Raw genomic sequence first — 23488 nt, 5'->3', positions numbered from 1 at the left:
AAAGGATTGGTGAGCTTGAAGAAATGGCCTCTGAAAGTGAACATACGAAAGAACAAATGAAGAAAAGAATGGAAAAAATTGAACAAGGTCCAATTAAATGACAGCAAAAGGCATGCAAACATACATGTTATGGGTGTCCCAGAGGGAGAAGAGAAGGAAAAAGGGGCAGAAGGAATATTTAAAGAAATAATGGTAGAAAGTTTCCCAACCCTATTGAAGGACATAGATATCCTTGTCCAAGATGCACAACTTACTCCCATCTGAAAAAAATCCAAATTGACCATCTCCAAGACACATACTCATCAGAATGTCAAAGGCCAAAGACAGAATTCTGAGAGCAGCAAGAGAAAAGCAATGCATAACATATAAGAAATATCCAATATGGTTAAGTGCTGATTTTTCACCAGAAGCCACGGAGGCAAGAAGACTGTGGACTGATGTATTTAAGATACTATGAAAGAAAAACGTCCAGCCATGAGTCTTATATCCAGCAAGGCTGTCTTTCAAAAATGAGGGCAAAATTAGAATATTCACAGATAAACAGAAACTGAGAGAATTTCTAAGCAAGAGACCAGAATTTCAGGGAATACTAAAGGGTGTGCTAGAACCTGAAAAGAAAAGACAGGAGAGAGAGGCCTGGAAGAGAGTCTAAAAATGTAGATTATATCAATAAAATTAACTAAAAGTGTCAAAAGAGTAGTGAAAATAAAATATGACAGATAAAACTCAGTCAGGAATAAACTTAACCAATGATGTAAAGCACTTATATTCAGAAAACTGAAACTCATTGTTAAAACAAATCCTAAATAACTGGAAGAACATTCCAAGCTCATGGACTGGAAGACTAAATATCATTAAGATGTCATTTCTACTCAAATTTTTATACAGATTTAATACAATCCTGATAAAAATTCCACCAGCATTAAAGAAAACATTGAAAACACAATCATTAAATTTATTTGGAAGGGTAAGGAGTCCTGAATAACCAGAACCTCACAAAAAAGGACAAATGAACCCTCATCTCCAGACTTTAAATCATAATACTTACCTATAGTGGTAAAAACAGCATTGTACTAGCCTAAAGACAGACACAATAAACCAATCGAACAAAATTGATGGTTCAGAAACAGACCCTCACTGGTATGGTTAAGTGAGGTTTGACTAGCCTGTCAAACTCACATAGCTCGGGCAGAATAATCCATTCAACAAATGGTGCTGAAAGATTTGAACATCCATAGTTGAAAGAAGGAAATAGGATGCTTCTCTCACACCTTATCCAGAAATTAACTCAAAATGGATCAAAAAACTAAAACTAAAAATTCTAGAAGAAATTATTGGAAAATATCTTCAAGACCTGGTGGTAGGTGGTGGATTCTTAAAGGGGTTAAGAGAAGGACTGAGTGGGCTACTGATGTTTAATGTATGTAGACATTTTAATTAGCTTTACTGTAAAATTGTGGAATAATGTAGAGTGGATGGTACCACACAGTGAGTAACAGCTAGTTTATAAATGGGGATGTGACTGAAAATGGTAGTCTAATTATGTAAATGCCAATTGACAGAATGCTTGAGAATAATCTAGGAAGTGGATAGCACAGTAAACCAAGAGGTGGGTGAGAATTGTGGTTGATGGTACAGATGCAAGAGTGTCCTTTTTAGCTAGAACAAATGTATATCACTACTGCAGGATGTTGGGAATGTGGAGAGCATGGGAAAAATTCAGCTGGCGTGACCTATGGATTGTGGTTAATAGTAATAATATAATATTCTTAATCTATGCAAAAGATATACTGTGTTGATACTGAGGAAGTATGGGAAATGTGAGCCAAATATATACTATAGACATGGCAACTATGGACATGGCAATAATTAGATGATATTATTTGATCTGTAGCAAATGACACACCACATTGTGGTGTGTTGTTGGAGGGGTGCTGTTTGGGAATTCTGCGCATGTGCATGATTGTTTTAAAAGTTTACAACTTCTGTCATAAAAAATTATATTTAAAAAATAATGATAGGGTGGATTTGGGGATAAACACCCCAAATGTAATATAGGAACTATGATTAATAGTAAGATTTTGTCAGTGTTCTTTCAGAGTTTGTAACAAATGTCTCATGATAATGCAAGTTATTGGCAGAAGGTTGATATATGGGACCCCTGTATGATGTTATGCATGTTTGCTTTGTAAGTTCACAACTTTTACTATACACTTAATTGTCTATGCATGTTCATATATAAATGATATAAAGATAATAGCAATCGGATTGGTTAGGGAAAAATACTTTGTTTAGTGGTAATATTTTGACAATGCTCTTTAATCATTAGCTAAAAAGGTTTAAAAACAAAGGGTGAGATGTTATATACATTTGTTTGATGTTATATATGTTTATTTTGTAAGTTCACAACCATTATACATTTATTGTTTATGTGTGATTATGTATGAGTGACATATTTCAATAAAATTTTTTTAAAAAGCATAGAACAACAACAACAACAAAGCAAATAGATGTAACAAAATTTTAGAAATAGAAATGAAAGGTTGGCAGTAAATATTTGGAACATATATATGAGACTAATATTGATTTCATGTAAAAATTACACCAACAAGTAAGGAAAATTTTCTGCTTAAAATGGCAATATTATAAAAAGGTAATTTATATGAGAATTATATGAATGAGGTATAAAGACATGAAATTCTAAGGCATTCAAATCAAGACAGCTGAGATTTATTTTTCAATATTACTGACAAAAATATGAAATTAGAAAACTGGTAAATGGGCATTCTCTTGCAAAACATTGTAAAACAATATCAGAGACTTTCTAATTAAAAATGAACATACAAAACTTTTGACTCAGCACTTTCATTTCTCAAAATCTTTGTGCTATAAATATTATCAGAATCAGAAGCTAATAAAAAGATCCCATGCAGTTTAAGATAATAAATCTTGAGTGTAGCTTAATTTCAATTTGTAAAAGTTTTGTCAAATATACTGTTTTCTTTTCCTTCTTATAGTCATAAATGTATCAGGATAAATTAATCACATTGTTCAGTAAATGGGACATTACATTCTCTATTTCAGGGAAAACTCCCCTGTAGACAAATGTATGAATGCACACACATGCCTACATATACATACTCCCTCCTTATCAGTTGTCCCAAGTAATCATTCTTATGTGATTGATGTGGATCCTTGATTTGGTAAGTATATAATTCATCATCTTTTTACTTGTCTGTTTTCACTTTGCAAAAGTATATCATATTTCCTGCAAATCAAAGCTGTCCTTAATATATCTGCCCCCCATATGTGGATGCCTATGTACAGCCTACTATATCATACCATAAATTACACTTACTCTCATATATTTTCCAGGAAAGAGAATTATCTCCTATGATAACATTTTGAGTTTAACTATCAGTGATCTGGGTAATCCAGTACTGTTATACTTGATTCATCAAAGTGTTAAAACATTGCTTTTCTAAAAACTGCAAAGAAAAGTTTAGCAACCTATATTATTCAGAGTATTCCACCCAAAGGCACAGTCTTTATAAACTTGGATTCTTTCTGCATTCCTGGCCATAAGAAGAAAATCACATGCTCCCTGTCAAAAAATCCGTACAAGAGTAATAAAACAGCAGTGGTTACGGTGAAAATAGCCACACCATTAGATATTTGGTAAGATCACAGTGCTTAAAAATTTATTTGGAAATTCTTTACTACAGTGAGAGCAACAATGGGTAGAAGTATACGTAGGATGAAGAAAGGAAAAATATACACAGAGGATTTGAATTCCAGGAGATTTTTTCTGTTGATAAGAGTTCTTTTTAAAGAGTAACTGCAGAACATGTTTTGAAGATATGTAACAATTATTCATCCCACAACTGCTATCTTCAATAATTTTACTTGGAATATTTCTTATGCAAAAATTTCCCCAAAATGTAATTTCCCACTGTTAAGATTTCTTGGCAAATCCTTTCATTTCCCATTATGTTTTATTTTATTGTAGTTCAACCAAGCAGCACATATTGTGCAATAACTGTTGAACTGTGAAATTGATATCTGACAAATTAAATTTCTGTTTTCAGGATCATGTTAATTCCAAGTTATGACAGATAAATGCTTTTATCCTCTCTAACAAAGCACCCTGTCAAAATAAATGGCTAAAATAGTACATTTGACCTTATTGAAAGGAAAGATGACTATAAAAAGGCTATCATAAATTGCACTTTGTTGACAAGTCATTGTATTTAATACTCACACTTTTTTGTCTATGAGCATAGGAGTCTTTTGTATACCACATCACATTCTGTGAGTGTATAGCTTTTATATAATCATGAGTTATAGGATCTTTATTCACAATTTTAATATATTCTCTGTAATTTATGGCATTATATTTTGCTACAGGCTGGCAATGCAAAATAATAAAAATGGGTTGGCTTATATATTGGGAACTTATTAGGGTAAAATCTGAGAGTTCTGAGACTATAAAAATGTCCAAATCAAGTCATCATCAAGAGACACTCTCATCCAAGGATAGTTCCTGGGGCACTGGATTCCTGCCACGTGGCAAGACAAAATGGGGACCAACCTCTTTCTTATTTTCTAGGCTCACTTCCCTCCCAAGCTCACCTGAGCAAGAGCAGATATCTGGCTCATCTCTCTCCTTTCCTTCAATGCCTCAGCTTATGCAGTACCAACAATTCCAGCCTATGGTCTCTCTCTCAGCCTACTCTTGTTTAATTGATTTTGTTAGCAACTGACAGTCAAGAAAATCTCTCATATCACTAGCTGGATACAGACTAAAGGGACAGAAAACTAAGGAAATAAATCACAGAAGTAACAGTTTAAAATATTAAAATGTATGTGCAGCATAGCAAAAGAATAGAGGACAAAGACACAGAATAAGAAAATTATTGCCCATCTAAAGCAACAAGACAAATTCCACAAACCATCAAAGAAGAGGAATAAATTTTGGACATACCAGTCAAAGGCTCTAAAAAATGTTCCTCAACAAGCTTCAGGAGATAAAGGGAAACCTGGAGAAATAAATAAAGTATATGAATAAAACAATGAATGATTAATATGAAAATCTTTATAAAGAGAGAAAATTTTAAAAAGAAGGAAAAGGAATTTGGGGAGTCAATGACCACAATAAAAGAAATAAACATATTCTGGAGTGTTCAAGAGCAGATGAGACTTGACAGAACAAGTGATATAAAAGACAAGAATATTGGAATGATTCAGACTGAGAAACATAAAGAAAAAGGAATTTTTAAAAAAGAGAACAAAAACCTGAGAGATCTATGGGACTTCATCAAGCATACCACTGCATTTTGTAGGTCCCAGTAGGAGAAGAAAGAGAGAAAGGGGCAGAAAGATTATTCAAATAAACAATGTCAGAAAAATCCCCAAATTTAACAAGAGACTTGAATATGCTCATTCAAGTAGTCAAGCAAACTGTAAACAGGTAAAATTAAAGAGAACTGCACTTAAACATATTGTAATGAAATTGTCCAATGCCAAGGACAAAGGCAGTTTCTGAAAGCTAAAGAGAAAAGCGATACATTATGCACAAGGGAATCCAAGTAACATTGAGTGTCAATTTCACATCACAAACCATGGGGTCAAGAAACCACTGGCACAAAATATTTATAGAGTTGAAAACAACAATTGCCAATGAAGAAATTTTATGTCTGGTGAGACTTTATTGCAAAAATGAGGGAGAGATTAAGACATTCACAGATAAACTAAAGAAGATTGAGTTTATTAACAAACAATGCTAAAGGAAGTTCTCCCGATTAAAAGGAATGGGAAAGTGGATTTGGCTCAATGGATAGAGCATCTGCCTATCATGTGGGAGGTCCAGGGTTCAAACGCAGGGCCTCCTGACCCATGTGGTGAACTGGCCCATGCACAGTGCTGATGTGCACAAGGAGTGTCATGCCACACATGGGTGCCCCCCATGTAGGGGAGCCCCATGCACAAGGAGTGCACGTCATAAGGAGAGCCGCCCAGCACCAAGAAAGCACAGCCTGCCCAGAAGTGGCGCCACACACATGGAGAGCTGACGCAGCAAGATGATGCAACAAAAAGAGACACAGATTCCCCATGCCTCTGACAAGAATACAAGCAGACACAGAAGAACACACAGTGAATGGACACAGAAAGCAGACAAGCGGGGGGGGGGGGGGGGGGAGGGGAGAGAAATAAAATAACAATAAAGAAAGAAAGTAAAAAAAAAGAATAAAAGGAATGGATACTAGAAAGTGGATCATGTGACATAAAAATATAAAGATCTCCAATAGAGTAACCATATGTGTAATGACAATTGCCACAACTACTCTTTCACTTTTTTTGCTACATAACTGAACTTTTAATTTTTTTATAGTGCTTAAATTGAAAACACTTAAAATGTAATGATATATCTGTACTTGTGGGAAATATATATTTAAATGAATATATAATTTGTAACAAGTAAAACCCAAAGTTGGGGGTATGGAAGGGTATAGGAAAAGTGAATGTGTTTTCTATTGAAGTTAATTGTTATCTTTACATTTTCAGCAGATGTGTATCTTTGTATTTAATGGGAATGTCTTACTGACAACATATAGTTGGGTCATTCTTTTTTAAACATTCTGCTAATGTCTGCTTTTTGACTAGAGAGATTAATCAATCCATTTACAAAACAAGTGACCACTGAATATGTAGGACTTTTTCTCCCATTTTCCAATTTAGCCTATGCATGTCTTATACCTTTTCATTCCTCAATTCTTTAATTAATATTTCCTTTCATGCTTACTTGATATTTTGAGTTTACCATATTGAGTGCCTTATCTCATGTATCCAATTATTATTTTCAACTGTTTAACTTGTGGTAACCATGGTATTAAATTTAACATCCTAAATATGTGACATTCATATTTAGTATTATACTAACTTAAATTAAATACCATACACATATATTTTTCAAATATTCCTACGTCCCCTTTTTCGTACATTACCCTTATAACTCTATATATTGTACGTCTAAAAGCATAGATTTATTTTTGCTTTTAATGTATTTACATTAACACCTGTAGGAAGTAAAAAGTGGAGTTACATAGCATACATTAAAACACAAAAAAGTCACTCATATAATTACCCAAATCATTTCCTTTACCACAGGTCTTTATTTCTTTATGCTGCTTGGAACCACTGCCTAGTGCCTTTCCCTTTCAGCCTGGAGAATCCCTTTAGCATTGCTTGCAGGGCAGGTCTGTTGGAATGAAATACTTCAGCTGTTGTTTTATTAATATATTAATCTTTTCTTCATTTCTCAAAGAACATATTGCCAGATATACAATCCTCATTGGCAGGTGTTTTTTTTTTTTTTTTTTTCTCTTTCAGTCATTTAAGTATTTCAAACCACTGCTTTCTTACTGTAATGGTTTCTGATGAGAAATTTGCACCCAATCTAATTGGAACTGCTTTGCTCTTGTATTTCAGTACTTTCTCCTTGTCCTTTGAATTTGATAGTGTGATCAATACATAATGGATATGTTTTTACTTATTTACCCTTCTTGGTCTTCTCTGGTCTTCTCGGATGTACTTGGTCACATCTTTTGCTATATTTGGAAAGTTCTTCCTTTCCTGATTTTGTAGCCAGCTGGTCATAAGTCAGAGATTTTATGGAGCTTTAGCTCTGCTGTTGGGAAGATCTGCCCAAGGCAAAGAATGTGTGCAGGTATTTCCCTTTCTTTATTGGTATGCATCTTGTTCTGGGATTTCCTTGTGAGCTATTCTGTAGCTTCTCTATTTATAGGAGTTTTTTCTCTCTCTGTGGCTATGTCTTAGAATCTTCCTTCTGTCCCTTTCTCTCTCTCTACTTCTTTTGCAACTCCCATAACATACATATTGGTATGTTGGATGGTGTCTCAGAGATGCCTTTTACTGTTAATGCTCTTTATAATTCTTTTTCCTTTGCTCCTCAGCCTGACTCATTTCAAGTATCTTGTACCAAGTTCACTGACTCTTCTGCCAGCTCTGATCTGCTCTTGAAACTCTTCTGGGTACTTTTTCATTATATTTATTGTGATGTTCAACTCCAGGAGTTTTGTTTTGGTCCTTTTTAAAATTTCAGTTTCTTCTCTAAGGCTCTCATATTGCTCTTTCATTGTTTGCCTGAAATCCTCTAGCTCTCTCTCAGTCTTTTCCTTCATCTCTTTGAACATTTTTAAGATCATTTTATAATTGTATTCAATATATACACATTTTGATCTTTTTTGTTACTCTTTTCTAGATTTTTATCCACTGACATTTGATAGGTTATCATTTCTTTTCCTGTGTTTTTTAGTACTTTTTTTTTGCATACTGTATATTTTATTACTTTCAAATGTTAACTCTTGCATTTAGAGGACAGAAGTCTTTAATTAAAGTTTTAGAAAGGCCATGATACCCTCAACGTCTCTGTTGTTCTGTGGATGGTTTGCCTTGATCTTTAGCCTTCCTTTATTTGCATCTCTGTGCTATGTGGTGTTGTCCCTGTTTCTCTCCTGTGGCTGCTAATTACTTCTAGTTTTCTGATTGTTTCAGAATTATTTCTCACTATAGCCCACCAGTAATGAAAATTAAGACACACCCTGATTTATGGTCGTGTCACCAAATAATAATATTTGGTTCATAATAATAATATGGTCCTAGGTACAATTATTATCTCAACAATCCAAATGTGATTAAGTTTCCAAGCATGTCTTTTAAGGGGTACATGAGTCAATCCACAAGGATGGCATTATGAAAGAAAAACTCCCCTCTGTATTGCAGCTTAGGTCTTCCAATTAATAAGTAACCAAAATTATCCCATATATGCTCCAGGCAACCCACTCAGGACAGTCATCATATAATGACATGCTTTATATATGTTGAGTAAATTTTCCTATTAACTTATTCCTATACTGTTTCAATTATCAAAACTCTTCTTCAAAATTTCAGTTTTGCCTTTTCTTGTGGACAGGAATTCTGCCTCTAAGATGAACTCAATTAGTGTTCAGAAATTAACTCTAAGTTATTATTCAAAATGACATAAGTATTTAAAGATGATTATTGGACTATAGAAACATAAGAGAAGACTTATAATGGAAGTGAATTTTTATTGGAAATAGAAAGACTTGTATCCCATACCATCATCCTATATTAAGGAAATAATCTAGGTTGACAACAACAGTATGAGCAAAGTAGAGAAGGTTAGATGACCATACTGTGTGTTGGGAGCACACAGGATGGGGGTGAAGAGGCTCTTTGGAAGTGAAATTAGAAATAAAGAACAAAGGAAATGGTTGAAGCCAGAATGGAGAGGAAATCAAAGTTAGTTGCCATGGTCTATAGAATTGAGAAAATCTTGTTGCTAAGCAGCTAAATCTAGAACTTAATTAAATGAGAGACAAAGAGAGGGATAACTATATTCTTTATTGCCATGTGAGATCTCAAAACAACTTGTCTTTTCTGAGCTATACAGTCAAAACTATCTATGACCAAAGTCACAGCTGGTAAAAAAATAATAGAAACTAATAATTCATCTACTGGTAAGTGATTCCAGAGTTTATATGTAAGGGGAATAAACAACCAGTATTTATTTATGTGCATATGGGAATGGACACACATAAATACACACAGGCGCATAATTGCATTCATTATTGCTAAGTGTTCACTATGTGTTCTTTCGCATAGAAATTTTATTGTACTTTACTTGGTTGGGTGACACTAATTTCTTTTTTAATGGGCTCTTCTTATTTACAATTATGCAAACTCTAAAAATCTATGAATAAAATGAGACAGTTTAACAATTATTGTACAGGTATTGAAGAATTTGAAACAATTGTGCAGAAAGAAAAAAAATTAAAAGATGAATTGGAAGTTTAAGAATCTAAGTTGAAATATCTGCACTATTATGAAACAAGTCAATGCCATTAATGAAACTGTTATATCCACTCAGTGGTGTGGTCTCTGGACTCATTATGTTAAATAATGTAATGAAGGAAGCCATCCAGTTCAGAGCTTCTTTAGTCTTTTCTGCTGATGAACTGCTCTTAAGCTAAGGTCTTAGGAATAAATTCAGGCAGATTTATACAGTTTACCTTCATTTTCAAGAGTGTTGTGTAATTCATAAGTAATCATTTTCCATAGAAAATGAATGAAGATTTTAGATTTTAGTCACAATTCATAAATGGTTAAACTCAAAAGTGTCATAGTGATATGTTGATTTCTTCTCATGAGTGCTCTTCACGTTGTGAAATGTGTTGTTTATTTTTTGTAATAAGAAAGTACTGGAGTAATCAGTGGAAGCCTGGATTACTTTATTAATCATGATAGTGTCCGGGCTGATACAGTTCCTCCCCAACTAACTGTAATCATGGCAAATTTTAAGTTAAATTTAAATCTATAAAGGTAACATGATGAAATCTTGATTTGGTAATTTAAACTACCATTATCAGAGGTAACTGCAATAATTTTGAAAGCAAAAGATAAAGTCCGTTTTCAGCCTAGAACCCTATATATAATTTGGAAAATTAAAAAATTCAGAAAACTGAGAAGAAAAGCAGAAAACAAGGAGCAAAGAATTACAAATATAGGAGTGTTTAAATAATTCTTCATGACCTAATCACCTATACTGATATATCAATATTTCTTACCACAGTTCTTAGAGTTTTTCCTTTTTACATATTTCCCATTTCATAGTGTGGGACTTATTTTCAGAGCAGTGTTCATAGCTTGTTTCATGAGATGTCAATCCAGGTTAAGCGATTAGTCTTGTTTGGGTTGAGGATCTAAGCAAAGAGTTGTTGAATTGATGGAATCTGGAGCCAGGCTGCATAAGATTAATAAGAGAAAGGATAGTATACTGGAAAAGTGAGATAAAATGAAAAGAAAAGGTATTTGAGTCCTCTAGAAATGTAATCACTTAGTTGTCATTAGGAATAAATGTGTGGTAAAATAAGATGTAAGAATAAAGATAGTTGAGGGGATGAATAGTCTCAGGACTTGGCAACAGTTAGATGGCTAAAGGGAAGGTGTGTTGCAAAAATAAGCTGGATATGTGGATGACAATAACTTGAGAACCTGAGGAAAAATGAAATAACTGCTGGAAAACAAATTTATAAAGAAATCACAAATTCTATGAGATTCATCCAGGTTTGCTTTGCAGGGTAGGTGTAAGGGTTTGATAGAAAGGTAAAGCAGTATAATGGGATGGCAGCCTGTTTAGAGAATTGAAAGTGGTTTTGTTCATCAAAAAACATTGGCAACAAGAACCTGGTCTATATGGAAAATAGGCATCTTGAGAATGGGAAGCTTACAATTCACAGAGCTTCATATTGTTAAATTGTAGATTTTAATAAAATTAAGGATATATAAGGTGCTTTCCAAGAAGAATTGTGAATAGAAAAGGATTCTTCTTGCTTTTCATGAATGGAGCATTCCAGAAGTCACTGGGAAATACTTACATAAACAAGAGGCCAAAGAACTTAGAATCAAAATAAAATAATTAAGCAGAAATGAGTGATGCACTCAAAAGTGTTGAATCAGGCATCGTTGATTTTCCTTTACATATCATAATATATTTCATTTGATAAGTGTAACTGAATACTTCCTATCTGACTTAATTCTCCTAGGATTTTCCAACTAGATAAGTAATTCTTTATCTCATTTCTTTAATAATCTTAGTATATTAGTGATCTACTGAAGAATGTGATCGTTTCAGTAGGTAAATAAAAACAATGCATGTATTACTGTCTCAACAGCTCTACCCAAATGTGTACATCAGACCCCTAAGTTATAAGTCCACTATCATTCATTTTGTGACCTGTATTTCTACTTGCCTAGTAATCTACATATCATGTGATTCTACAAATTCTGTAAGGCAAGACAAAAACAATAAATGAGAATTTACTGATGGGCACTGAGCTTTTTCGAGAATTCTCCCTTTCATAAGTGTAAGATAAATAAATTTGAACAGTGATCTCGAGAGCTTTATACCTCACATATTAAAAATACTACGGACTTTGGTGTTTTGCTCCAGTATGACAACCTTCGTTCTCCAAAGTTTCTCCGGCCTTTTGAGACACATTGATTTTTTACACTCCAGAAGGTACTTAATTTTGTCCTCAGTATTTTCACATTTCCAAATATTAGTTTTGCAATGAGATTGATTTCCTTTCGATTTAACGTGAACAGAGATATTATAAAAAAGTATTTTTTTCTTTAAATGTATTATTGAGTGCAAACATGTTTTGAGTGTCATCCATAGACATCCCTAAGTCACTTTTCCCTCAATTGTTTTATTTTAAAATTATTTACAGATCTAAACTGAGAATCATTGTGGTTAGCACTGTTCCTAAAAGAAATTTTTGATGGAACAGACACTTAAAGTTTCACAGGACTGGAGTAAAAGAGGAATTAAAAAAACAGGTAAAAAAATAGAGAATATTAAAAAATTTACATATAGACCTTAACCATGAACAAATCTGCCACAGGAAGCATATGCAGGATCTCTTTGAAAAAAATGATATTTTTGTTTTATATATGTTTAATGACAAATGATCAAATAATCACTTCGATTTGCCAGTAGATCCTTTTATTTATATCAAGTCAACAGGAAAGAATCAAGACTACCTCAGCAAAACTGATGCGTTTACTTTTCCCTTAAAACCATTTTGTTATAATTATTTATTGTAGAAATGGTCACAAATATTATTATTTTTTGCAACCACTATAACAAAGCCATATGGGTTGATTAACTAGGTTCAAAAATTATGGAAATTAGGTATACTCTATACTCATTCATTGGACACTGCCACAGGGTTATTTTTTTTTCACCAGAATTATGAGCAAATACATGGAATTTTAATCAGTCAGTTATTGAGCCAAACCCTAAATTCTTTCATCCAACTCATTTTTCCCTTCCTCACCAAGCCCACTTTATCCATAACTACGCCTATCTCCACCTTCTTTTTATTTTACTTCTAGTCTGCCACTATGATGGTTCAACTCTGACAGAAGATAGATCCCTACAGGTCTGTGCTGTTTATGACAAGCTAAAGGGAGGAGTCAGAGCAGCAATGGTCCAGCCTGCCCTCTTCTGCACTCCACGTTGACCCTATAACGCTTTCTCTGTAATGTCTGGGGCTGAGGCCCTGGTGCATGTGAGGACCACTCTCCTGCTGCTCTGCCTGGAGGGGTTCCTGTTCCTCTCTGGATGGTCCCTGGATAAGCTCTCCCAGCACCACAGCCCCCCAGAAGTGGTGATTCCCTTGAGGGTAAGTGGCACTGGCAAACGTGAGAAGGCTTCAGGCTGGCTCTCCTACAGCCTGCACTTTGGGGGCCAGAGACACATTGTCCACATGAAGGTCAAGAAGAGCTTTCTGACCAGAAACCTCCCAGTGTTCACCTACACAGAGCAGGGTGATCTCTATGAGGACCAGCCTTTTATCCAAAATGATTGCTACTATCATGGTTATGTGGAGGGGGACCCCGAATCCCTGGTTGTACTCAGCACCTGTTTTGGGGGCTTTCAAGGAATACTGCAGGTAAAGGATAGCACTTATGAAATCAAACCCAAAAAGTTTTCTGGCACATTTGAACATCTGGTGTACAAGCTGGACAGTGAGGAGACACAATTCCCACCCATGAGATGTGGATTGACAGAAGAGGAAATAGAAAGACAATTGAAGTTTCAAGGGATTGGTAATTACACTCTGAGGCAAAGTGCCTATGAGGGATGGTGGACCCACCTGTGGACTGTTGAAATAGCAATGGTGGTAGACAATAAGAGATACGAAACTCTCCAGAGTAATGAAACATTGGTGCACATTGAAATTTTCAATGTTGTCAATTTGATGGACTCCTTCTATGAGGCAATGGAGGTTGATATAGCTTTATGTGGTATTGAGATCTGGACTAGAAGAAACCTCCTTCAAGTAGACAAGATAGACGTTCTTCTAGCAGATTTTTGCAACTGGAAACTTAACAGTCTAGCTGGTCGTGTTCATCATGATGTTGCACATCTTATTGTAGATAAGAATTTCACAGACTCTCTAGGCTTGGCCTATGTTGGAACAGTATGCATACAAAGTTATAATTGTGCAGTTCTTAGTTTCATGGGTTACAGTGTGGGTGGTTTTGCAATCATTACAGCACATGAGCTTGGCCATAATTTGGGTATGTTGCATGATGATAATGACTGTAAATGTGGAGACCAGTATTGCATAATGTATCCATCAAAAACATTATCAAGTAAATTCAGCAATTGTAGTTATGGTAGTTTTTGGAACACCAATGTCAGAAAGAGCTGTTTGCGTGATTCACCAAATCTACAGGCTAATGAATTGGAGAAGCGATGTGGGAACCAGGTGGTTGAAGAAGGAGAGCAGTGTGACTGTGGATCCTTAAAGTCTTGTAATGATGATCCTTGTTGTCTTTTGAACTGCACACTGAGGCCTGGGGCTGTTTGTGCTTTTGGACTGTGTTGTCATAACTGTAACATCTCCTCAGCAGGCAAACTGTGTAGAGCAGAGGTCAACGAATGTGATCTCCCAGAATGGTGCAATGGATCATCTCATCATTGCCCAGAAGATGTGTATGTGCAGGAAGGGACACCATGTCCAAAAGGTGGATACTGTTTTGAAAAGAGATGTAATAATCGTGATGAACAGTGCAGGAATATTTTTGGCAAAGATGCCAGGAGTGCAAATCAGAGTTGTTATGAACAAATCAACACCAAAGGTGATCGCTTTGGTCACTGTGGTATAAAAAATAACCAATATGTAAAATGTAATTTCCAGGATATCCTCTGTGGCAGAGTTCAGTGTGAGAATGTGAGCTTAATACCCCTTTTGGGGCCACACTCTACAGTGCTTAGGACTCCCCTCCAAGGAGTCATCTGCTGGGGCACTGACTATCATTTTGGGATGACCATTCCTGATATTGGTGATGTGAAAGATGGCACAGAATGTGGTCCAGACAACATCTGTTTCAACAGGAAATGTGTTCCTATGTCCATGTTGCAAACTGGTTGTACAAATAAAACCTGTAATAACAACGGGGTGTGCAACAATAAACAGCATTGCCATTGCAACTATGGATGGGCTCCCCCCGACTGCCAGCAAAAAGGCAATGGAGGTAGCATTGACAGTAGTCCATCACCTGAGGGAAAAGTGAAAGAAGACCAAGACCAAGACCAAGACCAAGACCAAGACCAAGACCAAGACCAAGACCAAGACCAAGACCAAGACCAACAAAAAAAACGCAGAAGCAGTGTTGGCTTCCTAGAGGTTTTTTTAGTTCCTTTGCTTGCTTTACTTTTATGTTGTTTAATATTGCCTTGCCTGAGAGAAGAGAATGAAGAAACATCTGAAGAAAGTTCCTCTGCCTAAGACAAACAAGGAATGACTGAAAAGTAACGATCAAGAAGTAAATGAAAAACATAATTAAAATTCCCAAGGTTTTAGATTTTAGTCTCCTGACAATAGATTTAGAGGCCAGTGGCAGAAAATCTCTGATATCTATTGTATTTCAGGAACATCAGTGTAAGATATTAAATAAAGTTGATTCCTAGAATATTCTTTATTTTTCTTCATTATTTTCAGTAATTTCAACGGGTGTTATTTCACTGAATTGTTTTTGGTTTCTTCTTCAAAGCCAAACCTCACGGATGGTGTATGTATGGTTAAACAGCTGCCTCTCCACTGTAAACCCCTTTGTTCCTTTAATACTGGCATTGCTGACTGGTGACCTTCACTTGGAGTTCTGAGTCCAAGCTACATGAGTCCTCCATCAGGATCTACAGTTTTCAGCACAAGGATGGCTGTAACCTGACCTCAGAGGTCAAATTTCTTAATCCATGGCCCTTTCCTCTGTTTCTGGGTTTGAATACCCTCAAACTTTTCTTTTTGCTCTAGCATTGAAAGCTACTTCTTGTTGTTAGTAGCTTGTGGTTATCTCAGGGTCCCTCTTCGTTCTTCTTTTTCTCCAAAAGCTGTGCCCACAATTCTTGATATTTCTATATCTCACTTATAATTACTTGGCTTGGTTTCTCTTTTTGTGACTGAATTCCAACAGAAACAGTACTATTTTTGCTAAAGTGGAAAACACAAGAGTTGGGTTTCACAGCTTTTGAAACTTTTTATACTTTATTTTACCTTGTGGCCAACATGATATATTAGTATTTCTTCAAATCTGGAAAGAAAAGATGAGGACAGATCACTAAACTCATCTTGCTTTCTGGTGCTATGAAAAATACCACACAATGGTGTAGCTTAACAACAGGGATTTCTTGGCTCATGGTTAAGTGGGCCTTAGGCTTGTCCTCCTGGGCTTGGTAGAGTTCTGGGTGTATGATTATCATTGGGTTCCTTGGCTGTCCTCTTACATGGCTAGTCCTCTCCTTTCCCTTCAGTTGTCCTTTGTCTTCTGACTTCTTGCGTCTTTCCCTGACTCTACTTTTCTGTGTACGGTTTCCTTTCTTATAAACACTTCATCATTATTTTATTGACACAACCTCATTCAGTGTGACCACAAATTAATAACATCTTCAAAGGTCCTGTTTACAAAAGTGTTCTCACTGACAGGACCGGGGTTAAGGCTTTAACGTTCTTTTGTGGGAGCCATGATCAAATCCCAGGCCAACTTCTTGATGAACTTCGGTTATAAAATAAATTTAAGATGATATTTGAATATCTATGTACAAAGTAATCAGCTTTGGCTTCCGTGTTTCCTCTGGGGGATAAAAATAGGTAATTCAATTAAATTTGCAAACCATGTTTTTAGGGTATCTACAAGCTGTAGAAGTAATGAGGACCAAATGCACTAAAATTCCTGTCAAATAAGCTAAATTTTCTGCTTGAGCACTTGCTGATTCTGTATGTGAATTGAAGATTAAAGTTGGCCCTGTTATGGGGCCTCTGCTGAGATAAAGAGGCCCAACAATTCTCCTATTACTATAGAGAACTACACTGATGTTTTAGAACTTGAGGAGCCTCACATTCATATTTACCAATCATAATCATATTTACCAATCACATTTGTTGAAATTGAGGGATTTGTGGAATACTAGTGATGTTTTCTGGAATTTCTAAAAATCCTAGTTCCAAAAATTGTGTTATTCTTTACAAGGAAAGACACTGAAAAGGGAGCTTGTTTAAAGCCCATGTACTTGTTTGTTTCCTCCTTAAAATGCTTATCTGAATTCACCTTGGTTGAGAAAGAAGAGTTGAAAAATGGGTTGTGAAAATTTCTGTGATAGCAGATAATTCCCAATAATCCTTCATATATGAATAAATAGTTAAGCATAGACTGTTGCTTAGAAGTCTAGTAGTCCCATGACTGAACAGCACAGATATATGATAATTAGTCCAAGTATTCAGGATTTCTATGTATTTAAAAAACATTACTCTCTCTATAATGCTGATTAGAGTAGCTTTTTTGTTTGGTCTCAAATTTGTCATAAGGGCTTGTCACAATTTAGCATTGTTTATGAATTTCAAAAATAGTTATTGGATTATGTTTGTAAACTGCTCTGTCAGAGGTATCACTTTTAATTGATTAAATGATGGTTAGGACTTGGATTGGCCCATGTCAGTAGGGAATTGATCCCCCACCATCGGTGGGCAGGGACTCACAGAGAAAAAACATGGCAAAGATCAGATGTGGGAGTTTGAGCTAGAGCCTGGAAAGTGAACATACAGGAGAAGACAAAGGAATAGAGATGGCTCCTTAGATATGGCAGAAGTCCTGGAAATAGAGACAGAACCATTCGCATGATAGCGTAGTGTACAGTGGTCTTGAGGAAAGAGCACAGCAGCTGAGCCCAGAGAGAAACAGAGCCCCAGGAATAGTGGAACCCAAGAAGTCTGAGCACTTGGAAGATGTTGGCACCCATCTTGCCCCAAATGTGGCAATAGACTTTGGTGAGAGAATTAACTTATGCTTTATGGCCTGGTAACTATAAGCTCTTACCCGAAATAAATACCCTTTAGGAAATCCAACAGATTTCTGGTATTTTGCATCAGCACCCTTTGGCTGACCAATAAAGGGCTTAATCCCTTTAGGCCAGTGGGGCTACTACCCATGCACATAGCATACTTGCATGGCATTGTTGAACTACCAATAAGAGTGGGATCCAGGAATCTTCTTGACTATCTATTTCCCTGGTTTTCTCTGTTAAACTTCTTAGTGGTCTGCCATTTTGCTTGCTGCTTCTAGCTTCATGTGTTTACCAGTTCCCTTTTAATCACTTCCTACCAAAATCTCCACTGCTTTCAATGAAGTCTTAGTAATGAATTTCTACTTCTCTGTTTGCAAAATTGTCAGTATACCCAAGTACATCAGTTCTGATGTTTTGAACTGCCTGAGCATCTGCACCAAAGCACAGGAGCTGGAAGATGGACATTAACCATTATTTCCAGAAAAACAACCTCAAGCTACAAGTAGACCTGGGAGTAAAGGGGAGGCCTTTGAGTTTTCTGGGTTTTTGGAACAGCAGATAGAATTAGAATCCACAGCAAGATTTTGAACATATGAGGGAAAGAGTTTATTAAACTGGTGGTGATTAGGAGACAGACAAAGTCTCAAATTGCCTCCATGAACAAAAGAGGCAAGGTTTTTTAAAATTAGAATTAGACAGAGAGACATGGGGATAGGAATGCCAGTGGTGAGCCCACTGCATGCTGGGGGCTGCAAAGTGGGCATCAGAGTGGGGGAGGAAGGTCTGAGCTCATGGTCGCTGCTTGGAGTGTCCTTGGTCTCAGGTGTCTCTGTCTGTTGTATGTTTTATTAGGTCTTAGAGAAGGGGGAGAAGAAAAAGAGGAACGTTTTATGGATCAAAAATAGACACTTGCTAGGGAGTGGAAAATAGGAATTTCCTTTGTGCCTAAAGACAGTTTTCATTAATATGTAACAATGCACAGCTACATGCTGTGAATTGCAAGAGTGAGATTACACAGTTAAAACTCAAATACCATTCATTAGCTCAATCTAAAAATTAAAGAGGTAATGAAACATATACCAAATGACTGCTCTTAGGCTTTTTTCAGGATGAAACCTCTGTCCCAGAGATGGAACCTCTGCTCTCCACGTGACCCTGGGTAAAAATATTTGGGATTCAGTGTCCTAGGTCTGTATCCTAAGGAAAGATTTCCACAGTATTACTTATCACAGGTTAAATGAAATTGGCCATGAAAAAACAAAATAAACTTTTCACAACATGAAGCATGGATGGATATTAGATAAGCATATAAGTTGCCCCTCATTGAGTGAGGCAATATTATTAGACTGTGACATAGGTAATGAGGGAGTCCACTATATCTGGACCATATTTTTACATTACAGAGCTTATTTAACACAGAATTATTATTATTTAATAATTTAATACAGAATTATTAAATAATAATGGTTATAATTATTAGATTACTTTAAATATTATTATTTAATCATTATATTAATTATTAAATTTGTGGGACCATATTGTAAATTCATGCCATGGATTCTCTCTGTTCTTGGCAAGATTTAGATTTTTGATAAATATTTGAACATTTATAGAATGCTCTTAGGGCAATTTCCAGAGGCATTAAGTGTTTATTTTCATAACTTTCACCAGATAAATAATTGTTTTAATGGATAGAGGGTCCATCAACACCTTATATGCATTTATTCTACAACTCCCACTCTTCTATAGTGTAGAATAACACAAACCTTTAGTACATTTACTTTACGAAATGATCAAGGGAACAGATTAGAGAGGATAAACAGTTTTTTTCAATAACTGTTTTTAGGACATTTGTGTGTCCATGTAGAAATGAAGCATCTTTATCTCTACCTAACACTGAAATCTATTCCACATGGATTTCTGATATATATGTTAAAGGGAAATCAGCAAAGCTATTAGAAGAGACTAAGAAGGTTATTATTCTGTAGAAGACAAATATTATTTAAAAAGAAACAAAATCTGGTAAGTAAAAAAATACTCAATAAAGAAAACATTAAAAACGTGAGTGTCTACTCTTCTAGAAAAATGTTAAAAGAGGAAATTGGAAGACTTTTGGATATATGGAGAATATTTTCACAAAATACATATATAGAAAGTAACAGATATGCAGAATATATACTAATCCTTCAAAGCAATGGATTGAAGAAAGACTCTTACTAGAAAATAGGCAAAGAACACATTGAGTCACTTCATAAGAGGTCATCCAAAGGCCAAAAGACAAATGAAATTGTGCTAAAGTATTTAATTATAAAAAAGAAAACGGAGTTTGATGCAATTTTACATGCATCACAATGGTCAAAATAAAAATTTAGGACTATCAAGTGTTAGAAAGCATATAGATCAAATAGAACTTTCATAATTTTGATGCTGGTTGTACAAATTGGTGCAAAAACATTGGAGTCCTCTTTGAGGGCTCTATTATACCTGAGCATACAGAGGTGATCTGAGCAATTCCAATTCGATTTATAAGTCCAATTGAAATGCATGCATATATTTACTGAATGTTCAAAAAATATAATAATCAAGGAGACAAAAACTAGAACTGTACCAAATGTCTATCAGTGTAAGCCAGGATGAGTAACTTGTATATTCACATGCTGGGATACTACATTTATAGGAAATATAAATAATGCTATTACAAATACATGTAACAATGTGAATGGAGTTCAGAAACTATGCAACTAGTAAACTAGTCGCAATTGAGCATTGTAGATAATATTTATATGAAATTTAAGACAGGGAAAGTAATTTATGCTGCTAGATATCTGAGTTGGAATTACTCATGGGAACAGGTAGAAAAGAGGAAGGAACCCAAAGTGCGCATTTTATACTTTAAAGTAAATTTATAGAAAATAAAATTATAAAGCACTGAGAGACTTAGAAAATGTAAATGTATAAGTTTGAAAACAGGAACCAAATCTCAAGACCTAAACCTTCTGAAACTTTTTTCTATGTGCTCCCCAGTCATACTTGACTGCACTAACCTTTTGCTTTACATACTTTTATTTACATATAAAGCATATGGAATTTTTCTCCTAAAGCATATGGTTTCAACTCCAAAATTTAACTTTTAATATGTTAGTTGGGGATTTTAGTCATTTATTCCTTAGTTGTTGTTTTTTTTTTTAATATTAAAATGAGAAGTTTAAGAATCAAATTGAAGAACTATAAAAAATATGGAGAAAGTGTTTGTCAAAGTCCTTCCCTTATAAAATGACAATGAATCAAATTTTTCTTATATTATAGGAATTGTAATATGCATGCACAAGGAAGTCACTGTATTTAAAAAATTAAAGCCTTTTTATTTAGCAGGATCTCATAATTAATACTACTTATATTTTATAATAAAAACATGTAAACTTGAGTAAGGAATTTAGTAGAAAATGTAATTTGCTCAGTGATTATTCAGTCATCTTTGTTTTATTAAAATAGAGCAAATTTACCACTTAATATTGTTTCAAAAACTAATAAACTTTGTTCAAATTCAATAATATTAACAGAAAATTACATGTATCATCAATCAGCATCACTAATATTTGGTTGTCATAGCAACATAGTTATATAATTAATATTTTGGCTAAAAATTTCAGAAGAGGGATAAGCAGCAAGATCACATTAGAGTAAGGAGCTCCTAGAGTCAGCTCCTGCTACAGGGTAGTTAGTAAACACCCAGAGCTATTTGGGCAAAGCTGAAGCACCTTTGGGGGGGCTCTAGGAGACCAGAAGAGTATCCTGAAACATCCTTGAAGAATGGCAGGAGGAGACTGTCCATCTGCATAGAAGATTCATGAGTAAAGCACATCATACTATAGAGGCTGGTGCCCATCCTCCACTGGAGGCACGATCTGCTTTGGGAGCTATTCTGTGGCTGGAATTGAAAGCCCCACTTTCCCCACAAAAGGGGAAGGAAGGAAGAGTTGGGCACCAACTTCAGCTACTGATGAGTAAATTCAGTGGGCTAAGTGATAATCCTAAGAGGAGCTAAAGTTTGAACCTGTCCAAGTTAAAAAGAGGCCTGTAGCTACCATCTTAACTCCACGCCTGGCACGAGGGGAAGTGGGTGGACTGAAAATCCCAGTGCTGGAAGGGACCAGCTTCTTTCCATCCATGTCAAATTGCAGCGCTAGCCTAGGCCCCAACCCCACTTACAGCAGGGAGACGCTGGGGGACCTGTGCAGGCCTCTCAGGAAATTACCCACCAACCTGCAGAGGTTGGTGATTATCCTACTTTGGCAGTGCAAGCTGCCCCAGGAGCTATTATCTGACTGTAAATTGATGCTTTTTTTCCCAAAAACAGGGAAGGAAGAGATGGTTGGCCACCAATTTCAGCCTCTGGTTTGTAAATTCAGCTAACTAAAGTATAACCCTAAGAACAGCTAAAATATGAACCAGTCCAGGTCGGAAAGAGGCCAAGTGAACACCATTTTGACTCCTCCCCCAGCATGAGAGGATTCAGGGCTGAATGAAATCACAGTGATGGTAGGAACATGTTTCTTTCACACAGATCAGCTTGCAGCCCTAACCTAGGCTTCAGCCTCACCTCTTGCAGGGAGAAGGCCGATGGGCCCTGCACCAGCCTATCCAGGTAACTGCAAGTACATGTTGCTGGCAGAGACTGGATAATCAGAATTCCACCAGGGCAACTGTGGTGATCTTGAATCTGCATTGCATAGATTGTTGCCCACACCTGCAGCTCTACCCCTGCCCAGAGGCAGGGGAGAAAGAAGCATGAATCTTCATCAGTCTCTCTGGTTAACTACAGTCTAGTCCTGCATGACTGGATTATCCAACACAGCCGTGACTCTGTACCTACCCCTGGCAAAGGAGAAAGTTGGGAGAAGCTTTATTAGTCCCTGAGGTAATAAGGGCAGTTTGAGTTTCCACAGCTTATAGCACCAACTACATTCTTAGTTCCTACTACACAACCAGCAAAGGATAAAATGCAGGAAGCCCTAAACTAACAAGAAAAACTGCACCCAGAATAAATACTCTAGTGATCCAGATGCCATGACACCAATTAAAAATTACAATCCTCACCAGGAAACAGGAAGATATGGCCCAGTTAAAGAAACAAGATAGCTCTATATTACATAAAAGAGATGAGACAACTAATTATAGATATTCAAACAAATCTTAATAAATTCAGTGAGATGACTGAAAGGATTAAGGATATTAAGAAGATATTGGATGAGCACAAGGAAGAATTTGAAAGCATACATAGAAAAATAGCAGATCTTATGGGAATAAAAGGCACAATAAATGTTTTTTTTTAATTGGAATCATATAATAGCAGATTTGAGGAGGCAGAAGAAAGAATTGGTGAGCTTGAAAAATGGCCTCTGAAAGTGAACATACAAAAGAACAGGTGAAGAAAAGAATGGAAAGGTGGCGGACTTGGCCCAGTGGTTGGGGCATCTGCCTACCACATGGGAGATCCACGGTTCAAACCCTGGGCCTCCTTGACCCATGTGGAGC

The 23488-nt window shown here is 35.8% G+C and overlaps 1 protein-coding gene across 1 annotated transcript; it reads left to right on the top strand.

Annotated features, from left to right (window-relative positions):
* Positions 1 to 9465: 9465 nt before the first annotated feature.
* LOC101447233 (disintegrin and metalloproteinase domain-containing protein 20-like) lies at positions 9466 to 15575 on the top strand. The gene is made up of 2 exons (XM_004458671.2): positions 9466 to 9560; positions 13000 to 15575. The coding sequence occupies exon 2, from the start codon at positions 13149 to 13151 to the stop codon at positions 15402 to 15404; it is 2256 nt and encodes a 751-aa protein (XP_004458728.2). The 5' UTR covers positions 9466 to 9560; positions 13000 to 13148; the 3' UTR covers positions 15405 to 15575.
* The last annotated feature ends 7913 nt before the right edge of the window (positions 15576 to 23488 follow it).

Source organism: Dasypus novemcinctus, chromosome 1, assembly GCF_030445035.2.
Source record: "Dasypus novemcinctus isolate mDasNov1 chromosome 1, mDasNov1.1.hap2, whole genome shotgun sequence".
NCBI lineage: Eukaryota > Metazoa > Chordata > Mammalia > Cingulata > Dasypodidae > Dasypus > Dasypus novemcinctus.
The sequence above is the reverse complement of the archived record's forward strand: the minus strand, read 5'-3'. Positions and strand labels throughout refer to the sequence as shown.

Coding starts and splice junctions, on each gene's coding strand:
- LOC101447233 (XM_004458671.2), top strand. CDS start 13,149: ATGTCTGGGGCTGAGGCCCTGGTGCATGTGAGGACCACTCTCCTGCTG.